Source organism: Amphiura filiformis, chromosome 8 (assembly GCF_039555335.1).
Source record: "Amphiura filiformis chromosome 8, Afil_fr2py, whole genome shotgun sequence".
In the NCBI taxonomy this organism is placed as follows: Eukaryota; Metazoa; Echinodermata; class Ophiuroidea; order Amphilepidida; family Amphiuridae; genus Amphiura; species Amphiura filiformis.
The window spans coordinates 27,540,451-27,555,363 of record NC_092635.1 but is presented as its reverse complement, the minus strand read 5'-3'; the positions used below and the strand labels follow the sequence as shown (position 1 = coordinate 27,555,363).

Below are 14,913 nucleotides of genomic sequence, written 5' to 3'. Positions count from 1 at the left end.
AATTGGTGAGTCTACTTTCTGAAAGTGTGTACACTTACTCCAGTCACCAGGCATCAATTGTCACGGTAACCAAATTGTCTGCAGAGTTTGATCAAAATATTGACCACTTGACAGTTTGTATTCACACAGACTTTGCTGAAATTATTTACCTAGCTATGTCTGAGTGTACTACTTGTGTTTTTAGGTCGTCCGTAGAAAAAGACATTTTAGGTTGTCTGTAGCAAAAGACCATTTTAGTCGTTTTAGTGCTTTATTTTGTTCACCATGTACAAGGCTATGGCAATGTCACCAAGTGTTATCTAAATTCAACTTATAAACTTGGTGCAAGTGACCCAAATGAGGTCGCGAGCTCATCGTGTAGGATTGCAAGGCTACTCAGGAACAGGGAGACACATATGACGCAATTGCAAAATGAGATTGCAAGTTGTCTGACTCAAGAAATTGGCCATATTCAAAAAACAAAAACTTGGAAGCCCCTGCCCAATGTTATAAAAAAAGAAGGCTTGAGTAAAAGCAGGCAGACGTTCAAGAACCAATTTATATTCCTGTAAAAGTGTACATTTTCGCACAATTAATTTTTTGCACTTTCAATTTTGAATGGTTTCTTTGGTTTTAAAATTTTTTATTCTTAGCTTTCTTACATTGACTAGTTATACACGACTCATGCATTGTTATTTTCATGCTAGCTGCATGAAAAGTGCGACACTAAATCGAGCACAAAAATATCCCCTTTAACAGTAATCAGTATTATTTGTCTTTTCAGGAAATGCAAGACCTTAATGGTGATTTTGAAGATGCCATTCATAGGAAAAAGTCTTTCTCTACAATTCGAATCCCTACAGCAGAAGTGGACTCCCCTCCCAAGTCATCCCTAGCTTCACCAACAGAACCAAGTCTTAGTCTACCAGAATTAAAACTCTGTGCACCGTTAACTGGCGGTAGTCATCCAATTTCACCCAGGATGCAGAATCTTGTTCTGAATGTTAGTGGTATGCAGCTTGGTACAAGTATGGAGGCTAGCGGTAGTAGTGAACAGGTGCCATTAGTTGGTATGCAAACAAGAAGGACAAAGAGAACAGTGGCTACAGGTAGTCCAAATCAATCTCCTAAACATTCTAGATCACAGCCACAGCTGCGAGAAGTAAAATCACCGCATAAACATGTCAAGATGTCAAAATCAGCAACGTCCGTTAGAAACGTACTTTCAAGGAACGGTTCATCATCAAGTGGAAGCCCAAAGAAAAAGAAAACCAAAAAGATCAAATCAAACTCAAGTAGTTTAGATAGTAATGGGGACTTATTGGGCTCCTCGTTAAGGATATCCCAGATTCCAGTTGAGATGAGAACTCCAGATGTTAAAGAGAATGAAAGCATCTTCTTAGCTTTGCGAGGTGTAAATTTGGAAGACGTCGGACCAGAGGAGTATGGTGAATGGATGACCGAAACAAAAAGAGTGCAGACATTTCAGAGCATTGCACACCCAGAAATGTGCAGCTTTAGTTCTCCAAAGCATCCACGGTGTCTAATAGTTGATAAGAAGCAAAGATCTCAAAGGTAAGATTAATTAAAAATTGAATTTAGAGATTTATTTTGTGCTTATATAAATGGCTGTCAGAATTCTTATTTTGCCTAGGGTGTATACAAGTATGGTAATTCATGTCAAAATGGTAGTCTAAGGGACCGTTCACAAACACTTGTAACAGGGTGGCCTGATGCAAAAAAAAATTCACATTTTTTTCAGGGCTGCCCTTTGGACATAAAATTATTTTCAGGGCCCCCCTTTTTGGCCATGAAAATGAATGTCAACCCCATAGAGTGTAAACTCATGTCATATGAGAAAAGTTAAGGTGATATTTTTAAAGACCCCCCTTCAGAGGGATAAAATTACAGCCCCCTTTTTTTGCATCAGGCCCCCCGTTATAAGTGTTTGTGAATGGTCCCTAATTGGTTGAGTGAATCAGGTCATGATATACAGATCCATTTCATTGGCTGCTGTAGCAAATTACCCCATTCAATATCTTCCCCTCACATGTTTATATGGCAACAGGTCTTGCATTTAGGCAATGCAAAAAAGGTTTAATTGTGATGATGCAATTTCAGATGTCACTGGGCACATTTTCCCATTTCATCATAATTCAATGGATTTTGGTAAACTTGGACAAGGGCCATTATAGACAAATTATTTAATTTGTGTACTTTGTGGAACATACTCTTTGCATGGCTGTGCGTAGTAAGCTGTTGTACGCAGATAGTCTCGCTAATATGGATACATAGAGTTTATATGGTTAGGCGCGGAGTAACAAGCGTAGTTGAATGTTCCACGATGTACACAAATTAAATAATTTTTCTATAGGATGTAAAATTTTATTTATTGCTTCCTTTTTGTGTTGCCTGATCGAATGTTCATGGAGACACTAACCAGTTCAACTTTTTTCTGTATTTCAAAGTTGTTGTTTTTTTCGAAAATTGCTCAAAATGATCATACATGTTCATAGAATCTTGAATGGTCCTTGGGTTAGGGTTTTTCAGAGGTACTCAGGAATATGGGCAGTTGAATTTGCTAGAAATCCTCCCATTTCCAAATGTTAGATTTCTGTCCATGTAGAATTTAACACAAGTGTCTATGAGTGGTGGGTATAATATAAGGTATATTGTAAGTCACATGTTAAGGGTCATTTGAGGTCATTTTCCAAAACTGTTTTAAAGCTGCTTCTAGAGAATGCAATGGATTGTGATGTAACTAAGGGTCATTTGGTGTAGAATGCGAAAGCATGCAATACTTTTTTGATGGTCATATAGTCAATATTTTACTGATTTGTGCAGTTTGATAATTATATTGATCAAGGATACAAGTGAATAAATAATAATTAGCTTGCTCTGTGTCTGATACCAAATCTGACATCACCCATTCCAGAGAAACAATAACATATGATACCATGTTTTATCCTAGAGAGATGATATTTGCGGATATGGACAGAGCTGTACACACAGATCAGATTATAGATAAAGTTGTCTATGACATCTTCAGTGCAACAGGAAACAGGGAGAGCTCAGCAAGACCAACCAGACAGAAGTCCTCTGCCAAGCGCAGGTAAACAATATTTGAAGATTTTCACACTTTTTTGTATAGTTCCCCTGGAAATGCAATAATTAACAGATATATTGAAAGATTTGACTTGTGATTTGGGCTGAAAATGTTTGATGAAGGGCTATAAACATGGCTAGTAAAGACAAAACTGACTCCCTCATAACCCCTTTCTGTCCCTCCCAATCCCTCTCCGTCCCTCACTCCCTCCGTCCCGCCCGCCCTCCATCCCTCCCTATCTCCTTCCCTATCTCCCTCCTGCCATCCCTATCTCCCTCCCTCCCACCCTCTCTCCTCCTTCCTTCCCTCCCTCCTTCCTTCCTCCCTCCCTCCTTCCCCTCTCTCCCTCTGTTCAAACTGCTGATCAAAACTTATATTTGCAAAACATATGCTTGGAGCCAAACTTTAGAAACAGCCTCAAGCTATGGCACTTTCAACTTTTGCATGCATTAGAAGTTCTGTGTCTATTTGGTGACTGAGCAGCACAAACATGTTATTTTAAAGTTTACAGAGTTTGTTAACATATTCTTGGAACCAGAAACTTCACACTATAAGTATACATTGTCTGTTTTCCTTGGCCACTGTAAATCCAACTAAAAAAATGGAAGAATTGTGTTAATAGTTTAACTGAAGTTCTGTGTCTATTTGGTGACTGAAAATTAGCAAAATTAGTTTAGAGATGCTTTCAATGAACTTTTCAAAAAAAAAAAATGTGGGTTGCATCCAATCACTGTAAAGCTTATTTTCAGGAATATTGGTCAATTTATTCACTTTCCCCAAAAATGTTCAACTTTCCAGCCCATGTGCTCTTAGGCCTTGTATCCATAGGCTGTTCCCTTGTGGCGTGTGCCCTTGTTCCATGTTTACTTTTTTCCCATGTGTGGCAGGTCACATGGGAAAAAGTAAACACGAACAAGGGCACACGCCACAAGGAACAGCCTATGGATACTGAGGCCTTACTGGACACATTATCTTGTTACTTGTGGCCTAAAATAATCTTACTATAAATAGCGAAAATTTGTATGTGCCGTATGTAAAAGGCTCAGTCAGTTTCGATCCAAATGTCGCCAAATTCATACGGGAGATCAAGGAATATACAGGGTGTCCCAGAATGATCTGTACCGGGAAAGATGGAATTTTTTAGGTATGAAGGGCATGTTGAATGGTCATATTGTTTTGCATTTTAAGTTCTACATATAGTTAGCTTTCTCAGATTTTTTAGTTTTTAAAAATTTGACGTTTCTAGTCGAAGTTATAGAAGATTGCGTAAAAATGATGAATTCTAAGTTTTGACAACGCAACCTATTTTGAAAATCTGTAACATTACTAACCGTTCAGCACAAACTTATTTGGAAAAAGTTATGCAGGTATTTTAGTTGTGCCCTGTTCATATTTCCACTAAATAGCCGATATCTATCTATTATTTATGACGTTACTGAAGCAATCATTATATGGAATTAAGGATTTGTGGCCTAATCCAATTCTCTCTTTGGCGGTAGTTTTAAATATAGTTATTGTAATGGTGTGAGGTCCATGTCATTTGAAATGCTTGCAGAGATCGAATTGGTTGTGGTACAGAAAAGTCGGCTCCTCAATTTACTGTACAGCAGCGTGGATTTCTTTCAAAAACTTACTGGCAAACCGGCAGCTATGTTGAGACGCAAAGAAGATTCATTAGACGATAGTGTATAACGTAAAGAAGTTTGACGAGCACGGAACTGTCAGGAATCGGCAGAGTGAAGCTTCAGGTGCTCGTAAGACTGTAAGAACTAGAGCGAACATGGCAGCTGTCCGGCAAGCTTTAAGGCCCAACCCCAACAGTAGTTGTCGTCGAAATGCTGTGCCAAACATCCCACATTCTTCATTTCATCGTATCGTGCCATTTTTCAAAGGTATGCGAGTCGTTTTTCATCGATTTTACATTATTGCATGCCACGCCAAAACAAATAAAGGTAGCGTGCTGAAATTAACAGAATAGGTAGGAGACATATCCAACATTATAATGCTGGTATCAAAAATAGATACACTGCCCGTCTTCTATTTTTAGTTATTTTTGCAAACACGGTACAAATCATTCTGGGACACCCTGTATGGGAACCTGTTTAAACTTTATTTGGTTGAAAATGGTCAAGAATTGGCTCCAAAATCAGTAAAAAAGTGAGTTTTTTCGGGCAAATATATAGTGGTTGTTTGTTTATGGGCTATGCCAGCCAACACGTCCACATGTCTAGCGGAAAGCGCTCTGTCGTGAGTGCGTCGGCATACATGCCACTTGATGCGCACGCACGGAGAAAGAAAGAAAGAAATCACAAGCTAAGCAGCAAAATTATAAGAAAAATGGAACAAAATTGGCCCCTAGAAGAAACTAAAAAGAAATGAAGAAGCTAAATAGGAAATGTGGGCCTAAGGAGGGGCAGGTTTAGATAAATAAAATTTACCTTTTCAATGATTCTACCTGTTCAGTAATTTATGTTTTAGTGAACGCCCCCATGTACTCATCTAGCGGGACCGCGCGGGTGTCCTAATAGTGTAAAATAATTCCAATAGTTCTGCTAACACAGCAGTATTAAACATAATGCAGTTGTCATTGCTATTTTTATATTATTTGCATGATAGGGCAGTACTGAATTAAGAGTATATACATTTTTTTTATTCCAGAGAGAGTGCAAATGGTCAGGAGGATGACAACTGTACGTTAAACTTCAACTCCCTGTTTGAAAGCGGAAATCTGCGACAAGCAATCCAAGTAAGTCCAATTCAAGAGCAGGAAATGATAACAAGAAAAAGTTAGCTCTTTTATGGTGAGAAAAGGCAGCATTTAAATTCATTAAAATAATATGTTTAGGTTATCTTGACTGTTGTGGTGAATAATCAAGCGTCACAAGATGTCTAACCAATGAATTCTGCTCAGATTGTGGACGACTGATTAATAAAAAAAAAGAAATAAAAATACTTAAAGTTATTTATTTATTTATTTATTTATTTATAACATTCGGCCGAAGCCAGGCTAATCCCAATAGTGCTCAGAGGCTACTAAATTCAAGGGATGCCATCCGGATATGACGGGACAGGGATATGGAAAGAAGTTAACCATAGATGGCTAACTTCTCTTGTTTTAGAAGTTTCCAATATTAAGTATTGATAACTTGGGCAAATTGGGAGAGTCAGGGTTTTAAACACCCTACACTTTTTGAGACTTGATTTATAAACATGTACCAGCATGGCGTTCTGTACATGCAAGCAGCAGCAGTTTAGCAACCCCTCCAAAGGATGGAACACTCCCATGTTTCAATTCCCTGTGAGAAGAGTGTAAATGTGATGCGATCAAGCAAAATGAGTCGGAAGTCGGGAATATTGATTTTGAGATATAATCAATAATAGTATTCAACTCCTTTGTATGCTATTGTTCTGCACAACACTAAAAGGGCCATATCTCTGGAACCATAAGTCTAATTATGATGGGATTTTCAGCAAAATAAAGCTCTGAGAATGGCTCATATAATGAGATTTTGATCGACATCAGACTCATTTCGCTTGATCGCATCACAAATTTGACTTTGTCCTCATATTGCTCAATTCAATAACATTATTTTGTTTTGCAAACTTGACTAAATATTAATTTTTTTCTATTTACACCTATAGATTCGCAAGTATGAGTATGACCTACTGCTAAATCCCGACATAAACACCAATCATCATCATCAGTGGTTTTACTTTGCTGTGTCTAACACCCGAGCATGTGTCAAGTATAGGTTTAACATCATTAACTGTTTAAAGATCAACAGCCAGTTCAACTTCGGTATGTTCACCATTTGTATACGATTGTTCTCGGGGCTCATTTAGTGGTTTGCATTCTCATCCTTGTGAACAAGTTTGAAGATGTGGTGGTTGTACGACAGTAAGACAGACATTCAAAGTCTACTATGAGAATGCTGCCACTGGAAATTACCCTTTAGAATTGAAGCTGTACCTGCATGAACAGTATAAAGGTGTTACAGAGTTACCATTTATCAATATGATATTAAAGGGTCAAATACACAAAGTTAATCTGATGTATCTCTATGCTATGGACCTTCTTCCATATTTCCCATCATGCACTATTCCAGGAGGTATGATATAGTATATGAACCACATAAATTGTGTGCAACTGATTGTCACCAAGGTATCTTTGCTATTATGTTGTCATAATATTGGCATACCATTTCGTTATTTACATCATCATAAAATCCATCCCTTTTACACATTATTGAAAGCATGTCTTTATAGAGGGATGTAGAACATGTGTGTAATGTAAGAAAGAGATTGTTATTTATCAAGTTTTTGATCAGTTCAGAAGTGAATACAGGCAGTGAAATTTATTCAAAGCATGTTACATTGATGCTGCTGCCACATATCACACCATGTGACTGCCAACAACAACAGCGCCTGTATGATTAACAGCTCCCCATTGTACACCTGGGTGGAGTGAATCAAGCAGGATTAAGTACCTTGCCCTAGGACACTAAACATTTGCTGTGATGTGACTTAAACCCACAACCTTGAAATCTTGAATCTGATAACTAAACCGCTAGGTCACCTTGCTCCACACCGCATAGGTGGAAATTGTGCATTGTTTGTTATTTCTCTTGAACAGTTTTATGCTTGTCAAATGGGTACTTGTATAATTCCAACTTAACAGTTGCAGAACAGCACATGTCTGTATCATAAGATATATTGCTGGTCGCGCTATGCCTGCTGGGATAGAAAAGGGAGAAAAGCTGTCAAATTTGTTTGGCACATGAATTTACAGCTTTGCTTTCTTTAGTATCCCAACATGCATAGCCCAAGTCGACTTTTGCCGATCAGCGATGTACCTAATTTGAAACTGAGTGTTTCTTTTGGAGTTTACAATACGAAATTGCATCCAAAGGAACTGATTGTTTTGATAACAAATTAAGCGAAACATACTGTGAATTAAGCCATACCCCATCTTGCACTCAAAAATTTGAGGTACAATTTTCAAACTATAATCATTCTAGTTGACCTCTAATTCTTTGTTCTCAAATGACATCACACATCAATTTCAAAAAGTATGGTGCAATTTGTTATCACAAGTTTGAAAAGTTATCTTGAAAAGAAGTTGACAGTTTGTCACTCCCTAACACCTATACCATGATCTCACATACAGGTATGCAACCGGTTGTCTACTCAGTACGTGAAGCAATGGAAGGCAGCCCAGGCTGGAAGAGGTCAGGTGAAGATATTTGCTACTATAAGAATCACTATGCACGTCCTTCGGCAGCCACAGCTGGAAAGAAAGGCAAAAATTACTATACCACAGCTTTTAATCTGACGTTTAATCACAGCAATGATATCGTCTACATAGCCTATCATTTCCCCTATACGTATACTACACTTCAGGTGAGTTTGGTTATTAACCCCCTGAGCACTACCTGCTGATCTAACATTGCCTCTGATTGGTCAATTAAATGATATTTTCACTTTAATCACCAATCAGAATGGAGCTCTGCAAATAATTCACCCCAATTTTTTGTGTGGTGAAATTGTTCTAACCTTGTTGCTGATTGGCCCAATTGATAATGAAAACTTCTTTTTGGCCAATCGGCATGTAGTTCTCATAGGGTTAAAGGGTCTTCTGGTATTTATTGTGACACAACAACTAGATTTGAAGGGTGTGGTGGCGTGTGCATGGAGTTCAAAATAGATAATGTGTTTCATGTGGAAGAGAGGGGTCTGCCTAACATTTTGAGCAGGAAAAAAAGAAATTCAAATTGGGCATGAAAATTGGGCATATTGTGTAGAAAAAATTGCAAAATATTTGAACAATTGGGCAGAAACTGATTAGTGGCATTTTCAAAAGATGACAGCCTCTCATCTGTTTTGTTTGTTATCACTTGACCAAGGTGTGACTGTCTTTTCTAGCTTAGTTACGCTACAAGAAATAAGTTGCGACTTACATTTCTTGTTTGTACAATGTTGTGCTCCCATTTGATTATATAGGTCCACAACTTATGAGTCAAAAAATATTTTACGAAATGTAAAAAGCCTTATTTGTTTTACCCTGTGGACCAATTTATAGCGCCACGCGCATCATTGCGTTAAGTCACAATGCCTAATTGTGTAAGAAATGAGGCTGTTTTGAAAGTCCATAGCAGTCAGGTTTTCTTTATCAAACACATGATTAGGCCTGGCCTACTGTATTGTTTGAGAACTGACTCCTATGGACTCAGATGCAACTTTTAAACATTGTTTAAAACTGTCTCTGTTTTACATAATGAACCATTGTGACTGAACGCAAATTATGACGTGTGACGCTATAAATTGGTCCACAGGGGTAAAACAAATAGGACTACACATTTCTTTTACACGTTTGCATTTCGTCAAATATTTTGCGATTTATTTTAAAAAGTATTTAGGGGGAACTTATAAGTTGTGGACCCTATAGAACAACTACTGTCAATGTGTGTTGATGTGAAATCAAATTAACCGTAGATCATTTTGTCCATTGTATTGTATAATAACCAATGTAGGTACATCTTGCCAAATTGGAAGCAGGTCTGTGTGATTTAAGTGATATATATTACCGTAGACATACTTTGTGTGAATCGCTAGGTGGTAATTCGCTACAACTCCTAACCATTACCGCTAACCCCATGTCACTAGACCAGGATGGTATCGATGAGTTCAGTAAGTATTGCATGTGTGTGTGTTACTGCTATGTTTGATAATATAGCAGTCAAGTTAGCTCAATTGTTAAGGCGTTCGACTATGGTGCGAGAGGTTGCGGGTTTGAACCCTGGCAGTACCAATATGCTCTTGTGGAAAAATTGAGATAGCTTGAAATTCCCCTGGACAAGGAACTTGCTGCTAATTGTCTTGTTGTAACCCGTACGAAACTCGAGGAGCTGATCCTGGTTGTGATGGTTAATTTGTTGATTTGTTGATAAATGGTTTATGAAATGATGTGGGGCCGTAGTGGTCAGCGACAACCTGTAAAGTGTGCTGAGGCTTGTTGTGGATCAATGTCTAGGTGTTGTGCCTGTGCGTAGCGCACTATAAATCACTGCGCTTTAAAAAAAATTTAATCATGTATATAACATTAATATCATGCTGTTTTTACACTGCAAATTGTGTCCCTTTCACAAGGCTTCAAGCAGCACTATATTTCCTTTATTTTTAAATCTTCCTATATTTTCCTATATTGTTACAAAATGGCCTATAATTCCTTTTTTTTCTTCTAAATTTAGGAAATTAACATGTTTTTTCACTTGTACTAGTGAATTTTATGTAAAATTTATGTGCACTTTGGGTGCAGTTTTTCAGGAGGTCAGTGGGTAAATTTTACTGGCCTTTTTTGCCTAGTCTAGTATTTATAGACATCATACCAGTCTACAATAAGGGAACAAACCAAAAGATCGATGACGTCCTATAAACGTAACTAGTTTCGTTTCTCAGCCGACCCCCTCCCTCCCTGCCAGAAACGTAATAATGAAATGTTGAAAATTTTGACATAATAATAATAATGACACATTCTTCAGACCGATGTTTTTGTACGAACGCAATTCTCGCTATTCGCAATAAGGGCGCCGCCAGCGGTTTGCGATGTAATCGTGATGTATCATGGAAAAGGTCGACATCAAGTCCGCATAATCTGAATATTACCATGCTATTACATAGGAACATGTGACAATATTTTTTAGTTTGTCAAAATAAAGGTGTTACACGCGAATCGATACTCAATAATACTTAATAATGTGATTTGAAATGTGCACAATTAATTTTTTTCTCTATCGATTTGCGTGTAATACCGTTATATTGACAAACTAAAAAATATTGTCACGTGTTCCTATGTAATAGCATGGTAATATTCAGATTATGCTGGACTTGATGTCGACCTTTTCCCATGATACATCACGATTTTCCCATGATACATCACGATTACATCGCAAACCGCTGGCGGCGCCTTATTGCGTAATAGCGAGAATCGAGTATTTTTAACCCCTCCCCCCTAAACGAAACTAGTTTCGTTTATAGGACGTCATCGATCTTTTGGTTTGTTCCCTAATGCACACATCATGCAAAAATTAAAGTATATTTGGTACTTTTCCCATAGCAAAAGTTACTGGCTGTCTTTGATACCCACTGTACTTGACCTCCGCTGTCCTATATTTTCATTCAAAATGTTCCTTTAATTATTCCTATATTTTTGCAAGGGCTTTTGAAGTCCTGCTTTCACTTGAAAGAGGATCCTAACAAAATGTCAATATGGTCATACTATTTCAAGCAAAGCTATGTATTTGGAATGTATAAATGTGACCAGATCTGCCAATCAGGCTAAAGTTGACACTAATGAAACTGAGATATAGGCAAAAAGTGAGGAGAAAAACAATAAAAAACACAAGAAAATGGCCATTTAAAAGGTTCATAAATTTGCCACCAATTATTCAAGAGACCTGGGGATTCAACATCAATAATTGTATGTACTAAGCAAGTTAGTAATGGTAGTAACTCAATTTTCAAAATTTCCAACTTTGGCCTGAGTAGATCAGATTGGGTCACAAAAATGCTACATTTGTTTGAGCTTTTCTTGAAAAAAAAAGATTAGAATTGTAATGGTGAAAGAAAAACAAATAGAATTATAACCCTAACACTGCCCATGGTTTTTGCTGTCGAAGGCAAAGAAGGAAAAAAAATAGGAGAGAAGATGAGCAAAGAAGTCACTTGCTACTCTCAGGAATTGACCCCGAGACCCCTTGCATGCCACGTACAAGATCACCGACCGGTAGCCATGGGGATTTTGCTAACCAGCGATTCTGTGTATTATAGGGGCAAGGAATCAAGTTAATACCAGCGATTCTGTGTATGACTTAGGGTGATTGCGTCATGGCGTACGTGGGATGCATGCTTGTGCAGTTGTTTTCCTAATGTAAGATTTTTTGTGGTTAAGGCAGCGTGTACATAATCCAAATCATCGTGACCATGGTCAGGTGGCTGCAAACACGTACAACAAATAAACTAGGTTGTTGTTTTTTTCTTGTAGGGAGTAGACCGTATGTTGTCTTGTCGGCTCGTGTTCATCCAGGAGAATCAAATAGTTCATGGGTGATGAAAGGTGTTCTCAGGTTCTTAATGAGCCAACATCCAGCAGCAGAACTACTGAGGAGAACTTACATCTTCAAAGTTGTACCTATGTTGAACCCTGATGGAGTCATCAATGGCAGGTATGCAGTGTGGGGAGGGCTATTTTAAATATAAGGACTAAGGACATATCATGGGCTTTGAATCAGAACTCGACTGACTTATGACCAAAATTGATATTTGTGAGAAATTATGACTTCAAAATCTTTTGAGAAATCAGAAACTCCATAAAATACAATGATCCTTGAATTCTCCTTGAGATGATTTTGAAATATAGGACATATGATAATTTTGATGCAGTATTTATAGCAACACCAACACCTTGATAAGGGATTCCATTCCCAAGTTAGGGGCGGGCTTACACCTGAGAAGAGGCTAGATTATGGTGGTTTTTTTACTAGATAATAGGTGTGCATTAGGAAGCATAATTCATTTTTCAATTGAAAGCTATTCTACTTTGATGCACACCAGTAGGCTAAGCTGTATTAGACAATAGGGCACTGCTCTTAGAATAAATCAACTATGAAATTGCTCAAGGACACTCCTAAAATTGCAGAGAAGATGAGAAAAGCTTCTCTGGTGTGCGGAACTTTTCGCTTCCGAATTTATATATTGTTATGGAGGACCTTCATTTTTCTCCTATCTAGTATTTAACCAAGGACCTTTCACACCCAAGGCTAAGCTCCTACCTGGGGACCCATCAGACTTTTTACTATCCAACTGACAGTGAACTTTCAGCGCAAAATGACACATGGTCTTATATGTATTGTTTTTTCAATACACGGGTAGGTAAAGGGAACCGCTGACGTCCTCTGTTGCTCTGATGTTTTTGTTTGTGCGTCCTCATTGCCAGGTCTTTACAAATGCATCCCTACACACCCACCACCATCCCATACACACACCCCTACAACACATATACAAAGCAGCAATTGTACTTATAAAGTGCCTTTTTCACTCCTTGTACAGCCATAGATGTTCTTTGAGTGGTGAGGATTTGAACAGGCAGTGGATTAACCCTAACCCAGTTGTACATCCAACCATATATCACTACAAAGGACTACTACAGTACCTTCAACAGAAAGACAGATCCCCATTTGTAAGTTAACATGGAATTCATTTGATTTATTAATCTTACTAAATCCAACAAAGGTTGTGTATATTTACAATTGAGTCCCACATCCTGAATCCCATTAGAGAAAATTCAAAAATTGTGTGCTTCAGGAAGTGGAGAAAATCTGACTGTTTTGCATAAAAAAAAAAAAAAAAGTATTTTAAGAAAGAGGAAATGTAGTGAGAAAAGAATGCTTAAAACAGTGATTGCAACAATGTACCTACTATATACATTGCTGAAATTGAACCATTATAATAAAATTGAAGGCCTCTGTGTATGTGGTAGTTCCCATCCTATCATTTTAACTCAGCTTAATTTTATCAAATTTACTAAACCCTTAAATTATATGTAAAACAGAGGTGGCAAAGAAGATATTATAAAAAAAACCTGAAATATTATCTTAATTTACATACCATTTGAATACTATATTTCATTGCATTATTATTTTCTTACCTTTAACCCTAGGTGTTCTGTGATTTTCATGGGCACTCTCGTAAGAAGAATGTCTTCATGTATGGAAACAGCTATATGATGTCTTACCACCCAGATGACTTGGCAGCAGCGAAAGATGAAGACAACAGTTTTCTGGTATGGAAGCAAAATCACCTAACCCTAACCTTCTCAAAGGCCAAAAAACCTGAGGCTTCCCCTGCAATGGACTGAGCATCACCATGGGCACCTCTAACCATACCACCCTAAGGAGTTTGGCATAAGCGTAAACCCGGGGGGGGGGGAGAATCCCCCAGTAGTTTGATGATGGGGATGGTCCATACAATCATCCCCCAATGTTGATGCCTGTATGTGGGTGTCTGACCAAATTGACCATTTTCCCTAAAAAGTGCCCATTTCTGTGCTCTTCGCAACAAGTTTGTTCAACTTTTGCACCATATTTCACCATTTTAGCTTTAATGTGGCAAAAATGTGTGCATGTTTTGCACACATTTGTACCATAAACTTATTATGTTGCCAAAAGGTGCTATATTCACTATACTTCAAGAAATTTTTTCCAACCCCATCCCCCCACCCGAATGTCAAAAAGAAATCTATGCCACTGGAGATGGGGGCGTAAGATTAATAGCCAAATACTGTAGGTGATCAAGAATTAGATTGTGATCAAATATGATAGATTCAGTCTATTAGTTTATATCCCTACCTTACACTTGACTAAGTGGTGCACCATTTGATTTGCAGGTGAAGGCATGGGAGTGTTTTGAAAAAAAAAAAAAAATCTCCCACTAATGAGACAAAAAAAAATTGCCTCACTGATGAGTAAAAAAAGCACCCACCCAACTCTTTATAAAGGTATACATTTAAATTGGAAATTAAAAATATTTCCCCCAACTTAAACCCCCATGCCCTCCTCTCCCCCAAAAAAAAAAAAATCTAATGGTATGCAAGTTCAGTATCAAAGATGTGTGACAAGATCAACAGCCTCATCCACCTTTGTCTTATCAAAATTGATATTTTGACATCAGAGGAAAGTGCACATTCACAATATCAGTGAAACTTTATGCCTGAAATATGTTCCATTATGTTATGAACAAAAAAGTGATAGCCTCGTCCCCCATGGTGGTTACAC

General features: G+C 37.8%; 1 protein-coding gene across 1 annotated transcript in view; it reads left to right on the top strand.

Moving 5' to 3' along the window:
* LOC140158892 (cytosolic carboxypeptidase 1-like) overlaps positions 1 to 14,913 on the top strand; it is an 87,591-nt gene that overhangs the window by 40,780 nt on the left and 31,898 nt on the right. The window contains exons 11-19 of the mRNA XM_072182159.1: positions 764 to 1,554; positions 2,951 to 3,091; positions 5,744 to 5,831; positions 6,728 to 6,884; positions 8,253 to 8,485; positions 9,616 to 9,772; positions 12,126 to 12,306; positions 13,190 to 13,319; positions 13,800 to 13,922. Coding sequence (XP_072038260.1) covers positions 764 to 1,554; positions 2,951 to 3,091; positions 5,744 to 5,831; positions 6,728 to 6,884; positions 8,253 to 8,485; positions 9,616 to 9,772; positions 12,126 to 12,306; positions 13,190 to 13,319; positions 13,800 to 13,922 — 2,001 coding nt within the window. The remainder of the gene's footprint in view (positions 1 to 763; positions 1,555 to 2,950; positions 3,092 to 5,743; positions 5,832 to 6,727; positions 6,885 to 8,252; positions 8,486 to 9,615; positions 9,773 to 12,125; positions 12,307 to 13,189; positions 13,320 to 13,799; positions 13,923 to 14,913) is intronic.